The 20,436-nt window shown below is 32.4% G+C and overlaps 1 protein-coding gene and 1 long non-coding RNA gene across 4 annotated transcripts in view; one reads left to right on the forward strand and one right to left on the reverse strand.

Annotated features, from left to right (window-relative positions):
* LOC123692880 (four and a half LIM domains protein 2) overlaps positions 1-20,436 on the forward strand; it is a 132,367-nt gene that overhangs the window by 44,953 nt on the left and 66,978 nt on the right. Inside the window, exon 2 of one of the 2 annotated variants that reach the window (XM_045637712.1) lies at positions 4,322-4,407. In XM_045637712.1, coding sequence (XP_045493668.1) covers positions 4,322-4,407 — 86 coding nt within the window. Of the gene's footprint in view, positions 1-4,321; positions 4,408-12,621; positions 12,870-20,436 lie in introns of those variants that run through there. The other variant, XM_045637711.1, reaches the window with a different exon arrangement.
* LOC123692882 lies at positions 9,552-19,820 on the reverse strand. Of its 2 annotated transcripts, none has more exons than XR_006751614.1 (3): positions 19,772-19,820; positions 10,321-10,365; positions 9,552-9,803 (listed from the first exon to the last, which is right to left on the reverse strand). It is a non-coding gene; the product is annotated as an uncharacterized LOC123692882 (long non-coding RNA). The 2 variants fall into 2 exon arrangements; XR_006751613.1 differs by lacking the exon at positions 19,772-19,820 and adding an exon at positions 12,399-12,512.

Raw genomic sequence — 20,436 nt, forward strand, 5'->3', positions numbered from 1 at the left:
GTTTGACTAAATTCATTTTTACTCATCTGTTAACCAATTCACCTAATTAACACTAATTTCTAAATATGTATTTACCATCATATTTGCAAACTCACAGTACAGAGCAAACATGGAATAATCCAAACATAACAATACCACCTACCAATTACGATACTTAAACAAATAGGAATGTATGATAGTTCGTCATCGTCTTTAGATCACTGCCCAATATGTAGCTGTTACGCAATCTCATTGACCCTGAATGCCAAATCGGGTAAAACGATGGATGTGGTATGAGTTGACAGCGGATTCATATTTAATTTCATAATAGGATTTCACAGAAAGCTGAAAATCTACTTATCTGTTGAAAAGAAATTCTATGGGTGAAACGGATGTCTAATTCATACCAAAACGCACATGTAGTTTTAATTTACCTACGGTATAAAAATTTAGCTTGTATAAAAAAGTAGATATATAATTAAACGTTACGAGTAGGTACTAACTACATATTTGTCATTTCCGTATGCACACAAAAGTTAAATGAATTTGATTTCTTATTCTTTTATTTTATTAAAATCCGTATCGTATGTAATAATATGTATATTGTATAATGTAGGTATGTATAATAATTATAAGTAGTATGAAATACCTGTCCTATTTATTGAAAAATATTTCAAGGCATCCGCTTCTAACTTGAGCCAATCCGATCAAATTTCATGCATCATTATGAATAATTTTTGTTTGTAAAAGTGTAGAAAAACATATGTTTGTCTTGAAAGGAAATGACCTTAAATGATGTGACTCATTGTTTATATTTAATTACAAAATCGTCGAAAGTTTATTTTTATAACTAGGAACCTCGTGTACCATCTCCTTAGTATGAGATTGTTGTTTAAATAAGCCTATTTTTAGGAATTATAAACGACAACATAGACAGATAATAATCAATTACCTTAAATATACGATTTCATTTTCGTCATTAATTAAATAATGAGAATAATTATTTCAACAAACATTTTTATTTCTAAAATCAAATACCGATACTGTTTGTCGCACATGGGACACTTGCTACAGCTAATAACATTTAATTATAAAACAATTTAATCTGCATACAAATCCTTTTAAATCCTTTCGGAATTTTTTTTAGTCACACGTAAAACATTTATGTAGTTAGGTATGTCATAATTTTTCGTAAATGCAATTTATAAATATTTGAAAAGTGGCATGAATGCCCAATACCTAGTAGTAAGATGTTACCAATAAGACGAAGGTCGCGGGGGCGGGTTCGAATCCCGACACTTGATCAATTTTTTTTAATCTTTCTCAATTTATAAAATAAATAAAAAAGAACAATTTGTACCGGTTTCAGATATTCAGCGCTAGTGCTGCTAGTCTTATTCGTGGAAGTTTGAGTAGTGGCAAATTACACTTGATTTTAAACATCACACGAGTACTCTCACTTCTCATTAACGATGCCTGTAGGCACAACTAGTGACTATTATGATCAAACTAAAACATAAAAATACAATATGTAGGTATATGATGTAATTTTTCTTTTAGTGAGTTAAAAACAACAGAAACGTGTTTATATGTACCTACTTAGATTCGATTATGTCGTTGATTAATCTGTTTTGCATAAAAAACTAGGTACTGTAGGTATATTTGATATTATATTTCACTGAAATTATTTGCGTTGTTATGACAGTTAATAAAATTCATTTCATAACATTGAATTAGTTTCGCTACTCCACAATAGATGGCGCACCATCATGTCGCTAAGATGCTCACTGCTCAGTCATGCACAATGTGTAGCGCGGGAAGTATTTGATAAAAAATGTAGATGGCGCTGTTCTTAATCATTATTATAATAACAAATATTAATAATTACATAAAAAATTATGACTTTTACAGTTTACTATATTTATAATATTCATCGTGATATTTATTCTAACTTTTAACTAACTTTTTTTTAAATTATGTACAGAAAAAATTGTTCACAATAAGATGAATACCTCTTCCTCTTTTAATTTAGTAATTTCGCATACTTAATTTTAAAAATTGAAATAATATTAACTATACGAGACTCGATTATATAAATTAAAAATGATTATACTTAGCACAGAATAGCGAATTTTCTGTTTATTTACAGCATAATAAATTAAGAATCCCTTAATGAAACCTAGATGGCGCTGCTGGTATTATTTTCATAAAACATGTTATAATTAATTATTAAAGTTGTTAGCACTTTTTTCAGGTTTTCAGGCTTTAATTAAATTTAATTTAATTATATAATATTTCAATGTTAGTTTATTGATAATATTTCTGCTAATCTATACTTAATATTATAAAGCTGAAGAGTTTGTATGTTTGTTTGGTTGTTTGAACGCGCTAATCTCAGGAACTACTTGTCCATTTTTGAAAAATCTTTCGGTGTTAGATAGCCTATATATCAAGGAAGGATATAAGCTATTTGTCATCACGCTAAGATCAACAGGAGTGGAGCACTGCGGGTAAAACCGCAGGGCACAGCTAGTAATATAAGACTAGCTGCGCTCCGCGGTTTCACCCGCGTGACAACAAACAAACCAACAAACTCTTCAGCTTTATAATATTAAGTAGGTATAGATAGTATAGAATATAATATTGCATACCTATAAATTATTATATTAAATAAAAAAAATTCAATTATACTGATCTAAATTTGAATTAGGTAAGTACTATCAATCGATATTGTAGTAATAAATTTTACTATTTCTTTCACTGACCCTTCATTTAGCGAGATTACTAACAAGACCGGCAATATAACAAGCAATTCCACCCAAGGGTGTTGCAATTTGTCGAGTCATTTGCGATGGACCCATTTAGCACTGTTTGCATGATCGTAAAGAGTCACACCCTTACCACCTACAACAAGCCACCAGCGTATCTTGAGCTCGCGCGTCTACCAATTAATGAACCGCTAATTTCAACGCCAGGGCTCAACGTTGACTGGTTATGGATTACGTTATACCTTTGACAGGTGATCCCTATCACGTCACCCTCACGATTGAATTGTAACAGTAAAAACCTGGGCTAGTTCTTTGCTAACACTGCTCCGTGAAACTTTCCCTTAACTTTGTTGTAACACGGTAATTTCTTATAAAAAGATTCAACTTGTGTTTAAAAATATAAGAAAATGTCAAAAATGATTTTGTTTCTGGAATGAGTTTTTGGATAAGAATATTAGTATTCATACAAAAGTTCTTCGTGTACCGTCTTGAAAGAAGAAGAAAGATGTACAATTTGAAAAGAAGACGGGAATCCGTCGCAACCGTGTACAAGAAAACAACAAAATTTCTAACAATCAACACTGTTAACCTTTTAAAGAAGATGCCTAATACAAAAAAATATTGCCTTCTAGCCAAAATCGTTGACGAATGCCAAGAAAATGAGAGAAGGAACAAGTTTGAAGATCGCCGATCAGAAGAAGACAGCAATAGTGATAATGGCGATAGAGAATTGGATTATTACCTTGGTGTGAGGAAGAAAGAAACATATTGGAGAGATCCCATAGGCAAGGAACAAATCAGAAAAGATTATCTGCTATACCATTGCGGCGTGAGTGAAGAAGACTATGAGAAATTTTATAAGAAGACCATAGCGAAACCATCTTACGTTATACAACCTAGATTCAAGCAAGTTCCCTTTAAGATTCATAAGAAAAGGGACAAAAAAGCGCATAGTATACGCGAAGGGGTGGCAGAATCGTGGTGTGAAAAACGGGGCATTTTTAAAATATTCGGGAATAAACGTGAAAGTGACTCTACTTCAGATAGCTACAGCGAATGTGATTCAGCGGACGAGGAAACTGTGAGGGATATCTCCAAACAGTTCAATCGGTTGAAGATGTTTGATAGCTACGACGATCTGTTGTTAGAGGTTGTTATATTATCTAATTGAATATTTGGATAGATATGTTGCTACAAATAAACACGCCGCGGGCGGAAAGCTAGTCTATATGTACTTCTATAGAGGTACTAATATTATAAAGAGGAAAGATTTGGTATGTATGTATGTATGGTTTTCACGCATAAACTACTGGACCGATTTTAATGAAATTTGGCACAGACAATCTTTAGACCCTGAGAAAGTAATTAAATATGTACCACGGGCGAAACAGGGGTGGACCACTAGTATAATATACATACAAAGTAAACAATAAGTTAAGATTTTTTTTCATATTTAAATTATTTACACTTAATTTGAATTAATCAAAATCCATGTATTGTGTCCATGATAAATTGTAATTACAAGACAAAAATTATAAATATACAATTTTTTTAAACTTTTTTCGTTGTTCCAGGGTGCTAGAATAAAAGAAGTGTCAGAAGGAAGACCTTGCGACAACTGTCCAGAGCTATGCCCAGGATTCATATCACATCCTTGGAGGTAAGTCAATGTTAATTAACTTTTCAATAACAATAAATAACGTTTGCCACGAGTTTCTGGTAGAAATGTAAACAAAATATTAATGACTGTAACTAATTACATCGACTCGTTTAGATAGTGGCATCACGTAATCACATAACAGGAACAAAGGGAATCAAAACAATGTTTATCGTGTCGGTATGTTTAAACTGTCCGGCCGATAGCTTATCTCGATTCATTCATTTCTCAAATATAATACCACTCGAACGCGTCGTAAATTATCAATAAGAAGGAAAAAATTGAGCCTTGATCGCTTGAGGTCGCAGGCGCATAACTGTCATTGTCAATTGCGAAGTCGCAGTGTGTGCACGTTACAATTTATAATGTGCCTGTCGTTGAAACAATTGGAGTGGGCAGAAATATGCCGGCGTATACGGAACAAGGATAGTACGCTGACTGAGAAAAAGATACAGAAGTTCCCCTCGAGGGAGCGGAACTATGCGGTCAGAAGAAAGTACAATAACAACAGCATGCGATCACATGTGAACTGCGAAGCGTGCGCGAGAGTCGCTGAAGAAGAAAGGTGATTGCGTGACAGTGTTTCTCCTCATTTGCTTAAGACTGGTGTACATTTAGTTTCTCGAATTGTTTATTATGCTCAATTAATTAACAGTGAATTAATTGCCAAACTGTATTGGATCCAGTAGGTACTCAATTACTGAGTTTTTGCCACTTTGCACAATATCTTAAATGGGCAAGAAACTCATTTGAATTTAAGAGTTATATAATGATTTACGCAAGTTCAATTAGTGTTTATTTTAAATACTTTGTGGAATCATAATGTTATCGAGTTACCTACTAGAATTTACGTTATAAATAGACTCGTATCACGACTGCGGCCCCAAGATTGTTGTCAATCGTGTATTGTTTTTATTGACGGTTGAATATTTACTGTATGTATGACTTATAATTCCGAATAAACGTATGATCTCAATTTCGTTTTCATTGAAAACCCATTGTGTTCGATAAACAAAAATGAAGGAATTACAGTAATAATTATCCCTGAGGGCTGAGAGTGTTTGTACGCTCTCTAAAATGCATTTAATAGTTTTTGAAATATTGGTTATTCACTACGTTACAATTGCACATTTTTATAATTATATTATAATGATTAAACTAAAGCATAAAATAATGTATAAAATATATTATGCATGACCTATGTCCATATAACATACTAATTTAAAAATCATCTTTATATCATGACACATCCTATTATATTAAGTATTCTGTTTACAAAAACAACGTTCATTTTAATTGATATCCATTATGATCTGTTAGGTTGAATGCGATTGTTTATGAAAAATATAATAAACAAGACAATAATAATATATCTACAGTACCTACCTAATTAAAATAATTATGAAGCTTTATCACTTATTTGGTTCTTGCTCCGTTTTACTACTCGGTACATATTACATTCGTTTTTAGATCATTAACCGACTTCAAAAAAAAAGGAGGAGGTTATCAATTCGGCCGGTATATTTTTTTTTTATTTTATATATGTACACCGATTACTCCGAGGTTTCTGAACCGATTTACGTGATTCTTTTTTTGTTCGATGCGGGATGGTGTCGAATTGGTCCCATAAAAATTTTATTCGGATAGGCCCAGTAGTTTTTATTTTATGAGCATTTTTGTCTGTAGGTATTTGTAAATTTTGCAAGTGCAAGTTTGGAGTCGGTTGTTTTTAACGCAGTTATCACTTGTCAATATTTTTATGTAGGTATGTATCACTAATATTTAATACGTTAGAAGAATTTTTTAGTTTGCTTGTCTGCTTGTACGACGTACGTATGTATTGAATATGTGAAGCTAATTAGGGACCGCTTCCTGGCGGTAAATTGGCGGTTGGCCCCAAATTTGGTATGCTTCGGTATCTAGGTGACAGTTCAATAATATTGTACCTATCATGGGTATAGTTAGATAATGGTAAATGATAAAAAAAGCTATTAACTTTCTTCCATGTGTAATTTAAAGTTATTTTAAAGACGTTTTAAACTAACTTTTAATTGAGTGTCACTTAATTATTTTCTTCGTTTTTAGTCTTTACTTTAAAACAATCATTAAAATATTTTTTTTTTTATTCTTGTAAGTAAAACCAATAAATTTCATCATACTTACAACAAATTTCGTTTAAATATTGTTAAAATGTGCCCAGTACTTGAATTACATTAACATTGTGTTAGAAGGTACACACTAAACTTTATATGAACGATGATTTCATTAGTGTGCATACTGCCATAAATACTGCACAGTGCAGTCGTTTGTTATTGTAATGTAACACGATAAAATAATCTATTTTGATATGACCATTTTAAAGCTAAATATATGTTTTATATGAACTGACTTACATAATATTTATTTTCTAGTGTTTGATTTTACGCGAGTATTATAACATTTAGAAATTTTTAACGGATTTTAAACGCGATTTATTCATTATATTATTGTCCCGACGTTTCGAACACTTTACAGCGAGCGTGGTCACGGGGAGACTGACTGTCTGACTGTCTGTGTGTCTGTTATTTGGAATTTTCAAATATGATATGAAAATAGTTGGATAAAGATAGGTTTAGCTTGTTTGGGCCCGGCGACGGGCTGCCGCTGATGGGGTCTCGGATGAATTCTACACATACCCGTGGCCCCGTCGCGGTCGTTGATGCGGCTTGACGGAACACAGTGGGGTTTTGGTCGGTAGGAATCCGACATAACCCACGGCCGCTTCCCCGGAGGCCGTGGGTATCTATGCAAAATAAAAGGTTAGACCTTTTTTAAGAAAAAAAAGTTGTCTCAAGGTTTCGTTCGCGAGTGAAACCGCAGGACATAGCTAGTCAATCACAATATTATTATAAACAATATTAGGAAAAGAAACCGTTTCGTGTGTTGCAAATTGCATGTCGCTAAATATGTCTGGAAATAAATGAAACGTTATTGACTCGTCACGATTTATTCAAGGTTCGCAACACTTTTCAAGAGCATGTTATATTCTTCAATGTGGATGATAATAGCAATTGAGGATCTAAGAAGTCTTTATTAGACAACACTAACTGCATAGAAATGTGCATATGTTACCTATAACCTATGTATGGTACTTTATTACTATCTGCACTACTACTAAAATTGCGGATGCACTGACTAAAAGAGATGTTTTAATTTTTTATAAAAGCATAAAAATTTAAAAATTAATTACAATTATTACTTCCATCCCCATACCTAATGCAGTAAAAGAATTATAAAACTAAAACACTCAATGGCTCTTACTTTCTTTTAAGTATAACACAAACAAAAAATATATCGGAAATTAACTCTTATCAGAAATCAATTAATTTTGTCGTCCTTTTGCGTTCTTTCAAAAGAAATGCAATATGTCATTCGTTTATCATTGGGGTTAATAAATGCGGCCTTGCATTTTAATTGTTTTAATTACAATAGACGGTGGGATAGTCGAGTGTATACAGTAGCAATAAGCAAACATGTGGTATGAGATTTGATTAAATTTATCTGACCGACGCAGCTTTGTATCATTTGTATGCACTCTTATGGAATATTTTTGCAACATCTTTCATTTTTACTCCGTTCCTTTTTGTCGCAGCGTGATTTTATATTAAAGCCTTCCTTGGTATATACAGGGTGTAATCGTTAAGTGTGCACAGGCGATTATTCCGTAACTATTACAGATATCAAAAAACTTTAAACTGATATCGAAAGTATTTAACCTAATGAGTAAAATGGCTATAATAAATTTTTAAAAATAAAACGAGAAATATCTAAAAAATTAACTTGAAACCCTCCCATACATTTAGTATGAGATACGAATATCCCATGTACATGGGTTGATCCAAAAGTAATGATAATCAATATATGGTCATTACAGTTATAATAATAATTATGTAGTTCTCCAGATAGTCTTCTAACTGGAAAATATACTTCAATATTTTTTTTCCTAAACTTAAAAAAAAAATACTTTGACTTCATCCACAAAAACCCCTCCACGCGGCCATCACTTCGCTGTCGTCGTTGTCGTTAAAATAATTTATTGCTAAGAAAGTGTTTCTTGTGCCGAGGAATGAGATAAAAGTAAATAGGAGCTAGATCTAAAAAATAGGGTAGGTGTTCAAGCATTTGGAATGCCGATTTTTGAATGGCAGCCATCGCAACTGACGCTTTGTGATCTGGTGCGTTGTCTTGGTGAAACAGCGTTTAGGCCCGCAGTTTGCCATGTCTCTTTTCCTTACTAACCTACCGCAATCTTTTAATTTGGTCTGTTTAGTAAGAGCCCAATAAAGTGGCTACCTTTTTAAAATATTCCACCATAATTATTTCTTTAGCGTCCCAAAAAACTACCGCTTTAATCTAACCTACTGATTTTCACTTTGAATTTCTTCATCGTCACTTTGGAAGCTCGCATCCAGGACATTGATTGTTTTTTGGTTTCAGCATAAACATGATGAACTCGGGTAACGTCCATGATCACAAAACGTGACAAAAAATTATCCTGATATCATTAAAAATTTAGAAATTTACCCTCTACATGTCGAATCGTTGTTTCTTCTTTTCGTCGGGACACATTCTGGCACGCACGGTTCACATTCAAATTAATGTAAATAATTGGAAACGTGGCCTGTTGATATGATTTTTTTGTGATTACTTAGTGAACACATTAGCAAGCAAAAAACATTTGTTTTATATTTTTATGTGCACAGGAAATACCCAATTATCACTACTTTTGGATCAACCTAGTACATTTAATATGAAAGATTTTAGCTTTTTATTTCTTTTTTTGGTTTATTGCTTTAATTACTTCGCAAATTTGAAGGGAAGTTCATTTAGAAACTGTAAATAGAGCTCCTCATTGTATTGCACAATGAGGACATTACTTCGAAAATCTGCTATGAATACAAAATGTATGGGAAATATAATGTATGGGAGCGTTTAATGTAACATTTTTGGGTATTTCTCGTTTTATTTTTAAAAATTTATTATGGCCATTTTACACATTAGGTTAAGTACTTTCGATATCAGTTTAAAGTTTTTTGGTATCTGCAATAGTTACGGTATAATCGCTTGTGCACACTTAACGATTACACCCTGTATAACTAATAACCAAACAAATTCATCAGCTTTACAATATTAGTAAGTATTGATTTAGCTCCAATAGCTTTCGGCCACGGCTTCGCTCGTGCTATGTGCTCTATTTTTCTTCACTAAAATTAAGTGGGGGTCAACCACCAGGTCAGTTTTAACTTGTAACTATGTGGTCTTGTCAATCCAAAATAAAGCCCTTTTTATACCATGGGGTTAATGAACTCTTGGATTGTGACGATTAAGAGGCGCGTGCTTAAGAGGGTGCAGGGCATAGTCTGAAAAAAAAAATAGAAACTTAGGATCATTTTTAACGTTAATAATTGTAGAAGATGGATATATAATATTATGTTATAGAAAAAAAACTGAATATTATTTATTTAGTAGGAACTGGCAACCTTTTATGTTGTTTAAATTTTCTTATAAAAAAATATATTAATCCTGGTAGTTTTTTCACAAAACTTCGTAGCCATTATCAATGGTTTTAAGGAAATTGATTTTATTTTCCAATCAACTGTTACTAGTTTCATTCACTGTAAGAATAATGTTTCCGATAAGTTATCAGAATGTCCCATATTAGAGTAGATTTCAAGATAAAACCCGGATTTGAAAATTATCAATTTTCTTACAGCTCAGCCAATGACAATTTACAGAAAATAAATATTCACTGTATTTTATAGTGATAAGGTTAAAATTAGGAAGAATTTTAATTTATGCATATTAGTCAAATGTTTTCGCAAAATTAAACACAATAAGCTTTGTGAGTCACTCATAATGAAACAAAGAGTTACCTACTAATTGTATTTCTTTGTCACACGTTTGTCTCCTTGTTCCAGAACCCTGAAATCTTCATTTAGAAAAAAGATAATGAATATTGTTAAACATTATATTATGTAAATAAATAATAATTATACCTAGGAAACATTTATTGTTTAAAATTTAAAGCTATTTAACGTTGACAATATTAAAGTAGGTAGAAATTTTTGTAAAAAATATTCAAATCATTGTAACTATTAAAAATATTTAAAATAAATAAAGCGTATTTTAATATTATTTATGTTACGTTAATTTTATAAAATACGTCCATGCTGCCATCTATTGTTGAGTAGAGTAAATATTGATTAAAATAAATATTCACACATATATAACGGCATACCGACGACATCTAGCGGCTTAACACGTAAACCTACAATTGCTAAATTGTAAATTATGGAAATCGAACAAATTGAATAAAAAGTATATTATTTCTAGAAAAAATATACATAGTATAATATGAATTTGATTTTATAGAACTAAATAATTCACGTGTTTTTATATATTATGTCTATTTCAAATCTCAATTAGTGTATTTTGTTTTTTCTTTGTTATCCTGACTGAGTAAGCTAGGTAATTATTTTGTATGTAAATTTATCAGACATTCCATGTCATTATTTCATCTCAAATTCCAAAATATTATGTTTGTTATTTATGTAGGTAAATCTTTGCTACAGTAGTGACACAGACTAATAATAATGTAGTGACTTGTGTCTTGGCGGTCGCACCGGCAGTCGGCACATACAAAACATGATATAGGTATTAATATTATAATTATGTTTTGTATACCTACTTGCTCACAAAAACATAAGCAGCAGAACTAATTATGAAATTATTTTATTAAAAGATGAAACATTACCGAAATTAAAATCTTTATCGTAAACTTTAAACTTTTATTATCAATCCAATCAGGACGTTGAATGAAAAATTATTCATATTTTTTAAATTATATTATGTAGGTAAGTAGGTAGGAACATAGACAATTGGTTTACTATGTAAGTTTATTGCTAATTTAGTTTCATACCTATCTATTATATATGTATAATAATTGCAAGCAATTGCTCAAATAGCAATTTTCACATCGACATATGTACGACAATTATCGTACAAATACGATAATTTTTATTTAAATGTCTATAGTGTGAAAAAAGTTTCACTTTTACTGTGGTTTCATAAAACCACACAACATTTTTTTCATAGACAATCCGTCCATCCGGTACCTATCCCTTATCATTTTTACGTTACACTCATACCTACCTACATTAAATATTCCTCCTAATATAATAATCCTCTATCCATTCCTGACAATTTGAAATGTTAACCGTGATAGTGGATACCTATACAAAATTGAGTTATATCATGGACCCAATATTTGGTCCATGGTTATATTTAATTTCCGATGACACAATCTCAGATAAGATAGTCACGCCCTAAATTCGCTACTCGAGCCCTTACGGTATTATTAATAAGTGATTAACGGCTAAACGATTACCACATTATCATACAAAAATAAAAACTACCTAGGTAGGTATACGAGCTAATTAACAACATGATAATATTATAAAATAACTTGGTATTAAATTTTAAGACGTTTTATACTATACGTTATAACTAGCTTTCCCCACCCGCATCTTCGCCCGCGCAGTCAAAGAAAAACCCGCATACCTAGTTCCCGTTCCCGTGGGATTTCCGGGATAAAACCTATCCTATTTCCCGGGGTAAAAAGTAGCCTATGTCCTTTCTCGGGTATCAAAATATCTATATACCAAATTTCATGCAAATTGGTTCAGTAGTTAAGGCGTGATTGAATAACAGACAGACAGACAGAGTTACTTTCGCATTTATAATAGGTATTAGGTAGTATGGAAGTATGGATAGGTCAGGTTTACATTCAAAAATGTCATTAAATATTTGTAGCACTATAAGATTCTACATTTACTTAACCTACTTAGTTTCACTATCAACAATGCTTTTATCACAATGTATTCCGAATGACATCACCGCTCCCTCCATTAGATTATCGCAACGAACGGCTTACAGAAAAAATAAATCACACCAACCTATATTGACCCTCCCAACCTGTCAATTAGCCGAGTCTTGCTACTAGATAGATGTATAATCACAGGTCATGCGCCGCTGGTTACTTCGCACGTTCCTTTTCACAATCCCTTGAACTTGAGCCGCGAGCGAGCGAAACGCCGCGGCCGGAGGTAAACAAACGTCGAACCCGTTGACGCGCATTTGTCATTTGCGAGTCGGAACGTAAAGGCGCTGTTATTGCGCGTTGCTACATGCGCTCCGGAAGGATTCGCCGTACGCGATGTCAAATTCGAAAATAGAATAGTTTTTTCTTTTTATTGTGATAGCCAGTGATAATAGTGTTTTGTTTTTATTTAAGTGTTTAAGTAGATAGTTCGTGAAGGAATTGCAAGTGACCGATAAGAAGATAATTCCATAGATAATTTAGAAGTTTTTAATCGTAATGGTTTTTTACATGAAAATATTTTACAACCGTTGCATATAACAAGTATGTGAGTAATTTTGCAGTTTGTATATATATATTTTTATAAATATTAATTAGCCAATGTTACGTGTATTTTCAAGCCAATTAAAAATAAAAATAAACATACCTAATACGTCTAAACACACAGAAAGTTCAGCTTAGTATCGCTCTGACATAAGACAAAAATATAATAAATTGAAGCAATCAATCAATAGGTATAGTTTTTAATTTTTATCAATAAACTATAGCAATTAGTTGACAATTTTTATAAGATCTTTAAAGTTTTTAGATTAACCTTACTTTTAATTACACGTATCGTGTCTCAATACGAAACTGACTCAGTATTTTTTCTTCGTTTCATACATCGTAGGGTAATTGCGCCTGTTCGCGTCCACTTAGTGCAGTTGGAAAGTTTGAAGGAGAAAATAAAAATGTTCCAGAACAAATTTCAACGCAAAATTTATGTAACGTGTTTATTACATAGTCTATTTTAAGATTTACTTTCAATTGTGTTGGAAATATCATGTGGTTTTTATTTATCTAGACAAATAGCAGAATTAGGCGTTTTACCCAATTCGCGTCCAAAAATTCCAGTTTGCGTCCACCCGTGGACCAGTTCGCGTCCACCAGCTTAGAAAAGGAATTAAGAGTGTATTGGGTGATATTTTATCAGATAAATGCAAATAAAAATTAGATTTTAATAAATTATTTATTGACGTATATAGTTATTTAATAAAAACCGGCCAAATGCGAGTGGGACTCGCATACCGAGGGTTCCTTATTAACCTGTCTTTTTTCATATGTTTTAACTGTAAATGATTATTTTTTCAATGTTTCCCTTATTTGTGCTATAAGACGTTGCTTTGTACCAAACTTGAAGTGTCTGTGTTCACCTAAAGTACCCTGTAGGTTTTGATTCCCTTGCGAATGTCGAAATTTGCGAAAATTTGCAGCATAAACGGCTGTATCTTTTGATTGCTTTGGCTTATAAGTGTGATTTTTTCACTGCTTCAAGGGACCGTAGACTTGAGTATTCAAAATAAATTTCAGCTTTATACCTCTACGCGTTACTGAGAAATAGGGTCTTGACAGAAAGACAGACCGGCAGACGGACATACAGACGGACGGATATCAAAGTGATCCTACAAGGATTCCGGTTTTTCCTTTTGAGGTTCGGAACCCTAAAATCAACATTATTATTAATATAATTCACTGTGTGAGGCAACTGGAAAAACTTATTTATATTTATCTTCTCATCATTATTAGAACCAAAAATTAACAAAAAACAAAGTTACGTTATGTAAATAAATAATAATCAGTTCTATTAAGATTACCTACCTACCCTATTTTATAGTTTCTAATGAATTAAATTTCTTTTTTGTTTATATTATTTTCTTAACCACAGACTTATTGACTGTCATTCTCAAAAATACTAGTCTCATTTTTAGAATACCCATTTTAAAATGAAAAAATAGCATAAAAATTTGCTAATTTGAATGAAAATTTAAATTATCAACTTGTGGTCTTAGTCAAAAATTTACAATCTATTCTAAATTACATATTTTAGCAAACAATTCATTGCTACGTAATGAAAAACAATGTGGACGCAATATGTTCTATTGTTATGCACTATAGGTATAGTTTGCGCCCACCGTGGACGCAAAATGGAAGTTGTACAAATTCGGTGTAGTAATTCGCGTCCACCTTATTTTAGCTATTAATTGTAAAAGAAATAAGCTGATTTATAATCCATACTATTCCATGTTTTGTTAGCAAAGCAAAGAAACAGTTACATATTCAAAAATTCACATTTAACAATAAGATACTTACCGTCAAACGCGACGCTGCGCACTATTTTTTTCTCAAAATTCAGCGCGTTTTAGCTTTCTCGTTTAATAGCCAAAATTAAATATTTTTTTTAAATAGGATAGGCGTTGCGCAGGCATATTTTGAATATGTGTGCATGTCTCATATACATTGAGGTATTATCGGAAATTTTTCTTATTACAATTTTACATAAAGTATACTTATTTTCGTGAATTTTCTAAAAGATATCCGCAAAATGCACGCGAATAGGCAGGTGGACGCGAACAGGCGCAATGACCCTAGGGTCATTGCGCTGGTTTTCGTCCAATTATAGGAGTTGCCAACTTTGTGATACGAAATAAATATTTTGGAGCACCCTTCCTTAAACATATAATTTTTTTTTTAAGTCCTTATATAGTCTTCTTTAAGATAATATTAAGGGAAAATAAATCATTTTGATGTATCTTTTTATTTAAATTATTTTCTGCAAAAGTAGGGTAAATGCTAGTTTTCGTCCAAAAAAACTGGTTTTCGTCCTAGTGTAAGCTAGTTTTCGACCACCGTGTAGAAAAAGGAGGGTAGGTCAACTATTAAGTTTAAAATCAATTACAGGTAAATATATACGTTTATTTAATTAACATTACAATATCTCACTACCCAGGTTTAGTTTTACTTGTGGTTTTACTAATAATAATCAATATAACTAGTCAACACTGAGATCTATGTAGCACTTGGCAGTCCTTATAGGCGTTAGTGATAACTGTATAATCATTCGTAATAAAGAAAGGAATGCGTTCCTTACAATGTAAATGAAACAAGTAATAATTACAGGACTAAGAAATAACATCAAAAAACAGAAATATTCATTCTAACAACAAAAATTTTCATTCTAATACTTTGTTTATCAAATGAAACGTACTATAAACACACAGCCATAATAATAAGTTTTAGCTACAGAATCTTCAGTGTACGCAGCGTCTTTTTTTCTACATTTCTTAGACTCCTTCGAGGCCATCTAAAAACAATAAGATCTTTCTGAGGATACGTTGAGTAAGTATAATAAAAAAATACTGCATTGGCAAAACAGACCAAGAATAAAAGATGATACTCAAGTGAATGATAATCAAGAAAAATACAGTGTATTATGTCTGACCTACCCCCATTTATGCTACGAATAATTGACTCTACTTCACATAAGGAGAATGATACATGACTGAATGAATGACAATATTAGGTACCTACAACACTCTGGCCCTCACCAATTATTTATAAGGAAGATACTGAATAGAAAACTTTTCAATACGTAAAAATAGACGAAAAGTAATGCAAAAGAATGGCTATATTTAATTTTTGGATACTCCAATACTCATTCATGGACGAAAACTAAAACATTTAAAGCTAAATTTAGTTTTCGTCCACTTCTTTAAATATTTTTTTATTTTGGCAGCACTGACATAGCAGTGGACGGAAACCAAAAAAACTAAACTAATAGCAATAAAGATCACTTCGGGAGAAACTATTCAGTATTTTAAAGGTCCGATAAAGTAAAATGACCCTAACAAATATTCACGTAGCTGTTTGAGTTTCCGTCCACTTGGACGAAAACCAAATATTTTGAGAATTTGGTAACCTAGTATCCGTCCACTTAATATTTCGAAGAGTATTATAAAAATGTATGATAAACACTTATAATTGCGTTTATTATGCTTATAAATAAACATACGTACCAAAAACATTACGTAAACTAGCTAAAACAGTGATTTACCTTACCATGAACTTTTCTCGCCGGCAAATTTTTCTCTCGCGCGATGACATCTGCAAGGCACGTATGCGAAGCGGCCACATTTACGTTAATTTTTTGAACTCTCTTCTTGTCAAATCAAATTTTAATGTTGATAGTACTGTTGCTTAAACATTATGGACCGTAAAAAGTGCAAACTTGCGCGGGAAGGTAGGTTTGTATTCAAGTTTTACGCACGTGATTGTAGCAGGTCAGTCAAATGGACGAAAACAGAAGCTGGACGGCAAACCAGCGCAATTACCCTACTTTATTCACGGTTGTCGTGAAACAATGTCGTGCAAATGGTCCGTAATTGTTTTCCAATAAATTATCCTCACGGCGGTGAGTTCGTCATCGAGTATCTTTGGGGAATGTCCGTAAATTTAGTTAATAATATCATAGAAAATATTGCGAAAAATTTAGCTTTTATATTTAATAAGTGTTGTGACTATGGTACATTTCCTAATTTACTAAAGCTTAGTAAAGTTATACCTCTATTTAAGAAGGGCGATCAAGAAGACTGTAACAATTATAGACCTATCTCTATTTTACCAACATTAAGTAAGGTATTCGAGAAGTTAATATTAAACCAACTGAGTAGTCATTTTGCATCTAATGATTTACTGCACACCAAACAGTTTGGTTTCACAAAGGGGCGCTCAACCACAGATGCTGGGGTTGCACTTCTAACACATATATATAAAGCATGGGAAAACTCAAAAAATGCTCTGGGGATATTTTGTGACCTCTCCAAGGCATTTGACTGCGTTGAACATTGTACTTTGTTACGTAAACTTAATCACTATGGAATTAAAGGAAAAGCACAGAACCTCATAGCGTCATACCTGCATGATAGGATACAGACTGTAGTTGTTAATGGAGAACGTTCTAGCGGTGCGTCAATTAACATTGGTGTTCCACAGGGGTCAATTTTAGGTCCCTTCTTGTTCTTGGTATATATCAATGATCTTCCCTATTATTTGCAGGATAGGTGTGAAATAGTTCTGTTTGCAGATGATACCTCATTAATTTTTAATGTGGATAGGCATGACCCAAATGTTGACGAAGTGAACAGTGCTCTTTTACACATATCTGAATGGTTTAATGCCAATAATTTATTATTAAATGCCAAAAAAACCACTTGTGTTGAATTTCTACTTCCTAACGTAAAAAAGTTGAACAGAGATATTACCTTGAACGGGGAGGTATTGCATCCTACTGAGTCTACTGTATTTCTAGGGTTAACATTGGACGAGAAACTACAGTGGGGAGCCCATGTCAACACCGCTGCAGGTAAGCTCAGTTCAGCTGCATATGCAGTCCGAAAAATAAGGCAACTCACCGATGAAGATACGGCTAGACTGGTTTATTTCAGCTACTTTCATAGCATTATGTCCTATGGAATTCTACTGTGGGGCAGGGCTGCAGATATAGAAACTATATTTATCTTACAGAAAAGAGCCATTCGCTCTATATATAATTTACGTGCTCGGGATTCACTAAGAGATCATTTTAAGAATACTGGTATCCTTACTGTACCATCACAGTATATATTTAATAATATTTTGCATGTACACAAAAGCTCCGACTTACACACAAGAGTAGGAGATAGACACGATTATGGCACAAGGAACAGGAATAGAATTGAAATGCCATTTTTCCGATTAGCTAAAGTTAAAAATTCATTTATGGGTCAAGGTATACGCTTTTACAATAGAATTCCTCACAATATTAAAGAGTTTAGTAGTTCTAAATTTAAAACTTATATAAAAAATGTATTAGTTCAGAGAGCGTACTACAGTATTCAGGAATATATGGACGATAAAAACCCATGGAGGGTTGTCGCGTAAAAACCACAAGACAGTTCATTGGCATATTATGTAGTTAGATATAAGTTTCATATATTGTAATATTTACATGATTTTAAAAGAGCAACTATGGAGTTTCTTGCCGATTCTTCTCCATAGATCACTGCTTTCCGAATCGGTGGTAAATGTTAAAATAATTATGTAATGACGATTCGAAAGTGCTACTAAATAGTAGTCTAATTGAATAAATGAATGTTTGAGTTTGAGTTTGAGTACCGAGAATGTGATAAAACTCAAAAAAGTTTTAAGTCAGTAAACAAAGTAGGCCGTTTAATATTAAGTATAAACGTCATATACCTACCTACCTACCACAGATTAGGTACCTACTAAATTTTTACTATGTCAACTACCTACCTATAAGTACTCATATTTTTTTAGATTTTGTTCCCGTAGAAGCCCGAGTCTTCGTTCGGAAGTCATTCGTCTTTTAGTTTAAAAATAAAGAAAGTAGGTACCTAGGTAGGTACTATTTTTTATATTACATAGCCTACTAACAACCAAAACGTGAAAATTCCATTTGATTTAAATTTGTATACTAGGTACCTAGGTACCCTAATGTTCCCAAACTAAGTAGGTACTTAGTTTGGGAACATTCCTATAAAATGTAATTGTTAAAAAGTCAATGCAAATACTAAAAGGGCTAATTAGTAGGTACTATAGCTAGGTACACTAGGTACCTTTGAACTAAATCGACTGTCGACACTCAACACGTCATGTTTCCTGAAAAGATCCATACAATCCGATAAAAATCGTAAACAAAGATTAGGTAGTAATTCAAACAATCTCTTCAGCATTCTACCTACCTATTTAGGTATAGTTATGTATTGAAAGTCTGCCTGTCCGTCTATTGGAATTTGGAAGTCTGTTCATAACCAGAGATACTTTATAATTGACCTGCCTTCATTCATTTCAGTAACTATTATTTAACCTGAATACCTACTATTGTACCTAGTGACTAATAGCAGGCTTTGACGGTATAGGAGTCCCTTGAACAGAGGCGGCCGCGGCGTCGCATCGAATATCTTTTAATTTACTCGAATAAGTATTTTCTATTCAAACATAACTATTTGCTTAGAATTTACTCAAACTCAAACATTATAAGTACAACAATAATATTTTATCAAGTAAAATTACGAATCGTCTATAATGGTACATATGGTGCGTGAAAAGCATAATATGCACTAGGCTTAAAAAAAATATTATGACAAGCCGTACATGTGACGATAAATTAATAAAAGAGACTTGTTTATTTGTTGTAACATTAATCATAGAATACCTATGATACCTACTTGGTAAATGCCAAACAAAAAAAAGTTTATCAATATTATATTTTCCCCACAAGTAGGTACTGTATAAATACTTTATCTATCCAATTTATTTTATAAATTGACATTGTGGAATAATAGGAACATGTATAAAATGTTATTTAATATGAATAGATTTTTCGTATAGGTAGGCAGGTACCTATTTTATTACCTTTTGTAGATGTTCATAGAAACAAGTGTTGTGTTGTCGCTTGCAGTTTGCGGTCTGCGGCCCGTCTCGGAACCTTAACTGATTCACTTTACTGACGTTTCGAATTTATTTCTAAAAAAATTTGGAAATTTAAACTAACGACTAATTATTCAGCTTTTAATTTCTCCTTTGTGATTAAAATAAATTACACTCACACAATCAAATAAATGTCAATTACAAAATTTGGAAACAAATCTTACTTCCTCTTTAGTAGATACTACGCGTTGACATGATCCAAACCATGATTCATAATATTATGAGCTTTTTTATGAAACCGCGTTCCAGATTATAATATTAAATAATTAAATATATTATTGTCAAATTTGTGACACAGATTAAAAAAAAAACAATCTTGAATATCGTTCGATCTTCAAATGATGAATGTAGGGATACAATGTTTCTTTCTGTTAAGATAAATTTAAAATTAGAAAATTGGAACACCGTTAATTGAACACTAATTAAACGATGCGATTATATTTTCATGGCAGTATTTGCACTCAACGCGTTTTATTGTAGACACTGACACATGTCAGGTTAGTTTAGTCTACGTTTGATATAGTTTAAAACCAAACGTCATTACACTAATCTGAAAATTTCACGTTTTTATGTGAAGCGGAAAAGTGTTG

The sequence above is a fragment of the Colias croceus genome, chromosome 6 (assembly GCF_905220415.1).
Source record: "Colias croceus chromosome 6, ilColCroc2.1".
Lineage (NCBI taxonomy): Eukaryota > Metazoa > Arthropoda > Insecta > Lepidoptera > Pieridae > Colias > Colias croceus.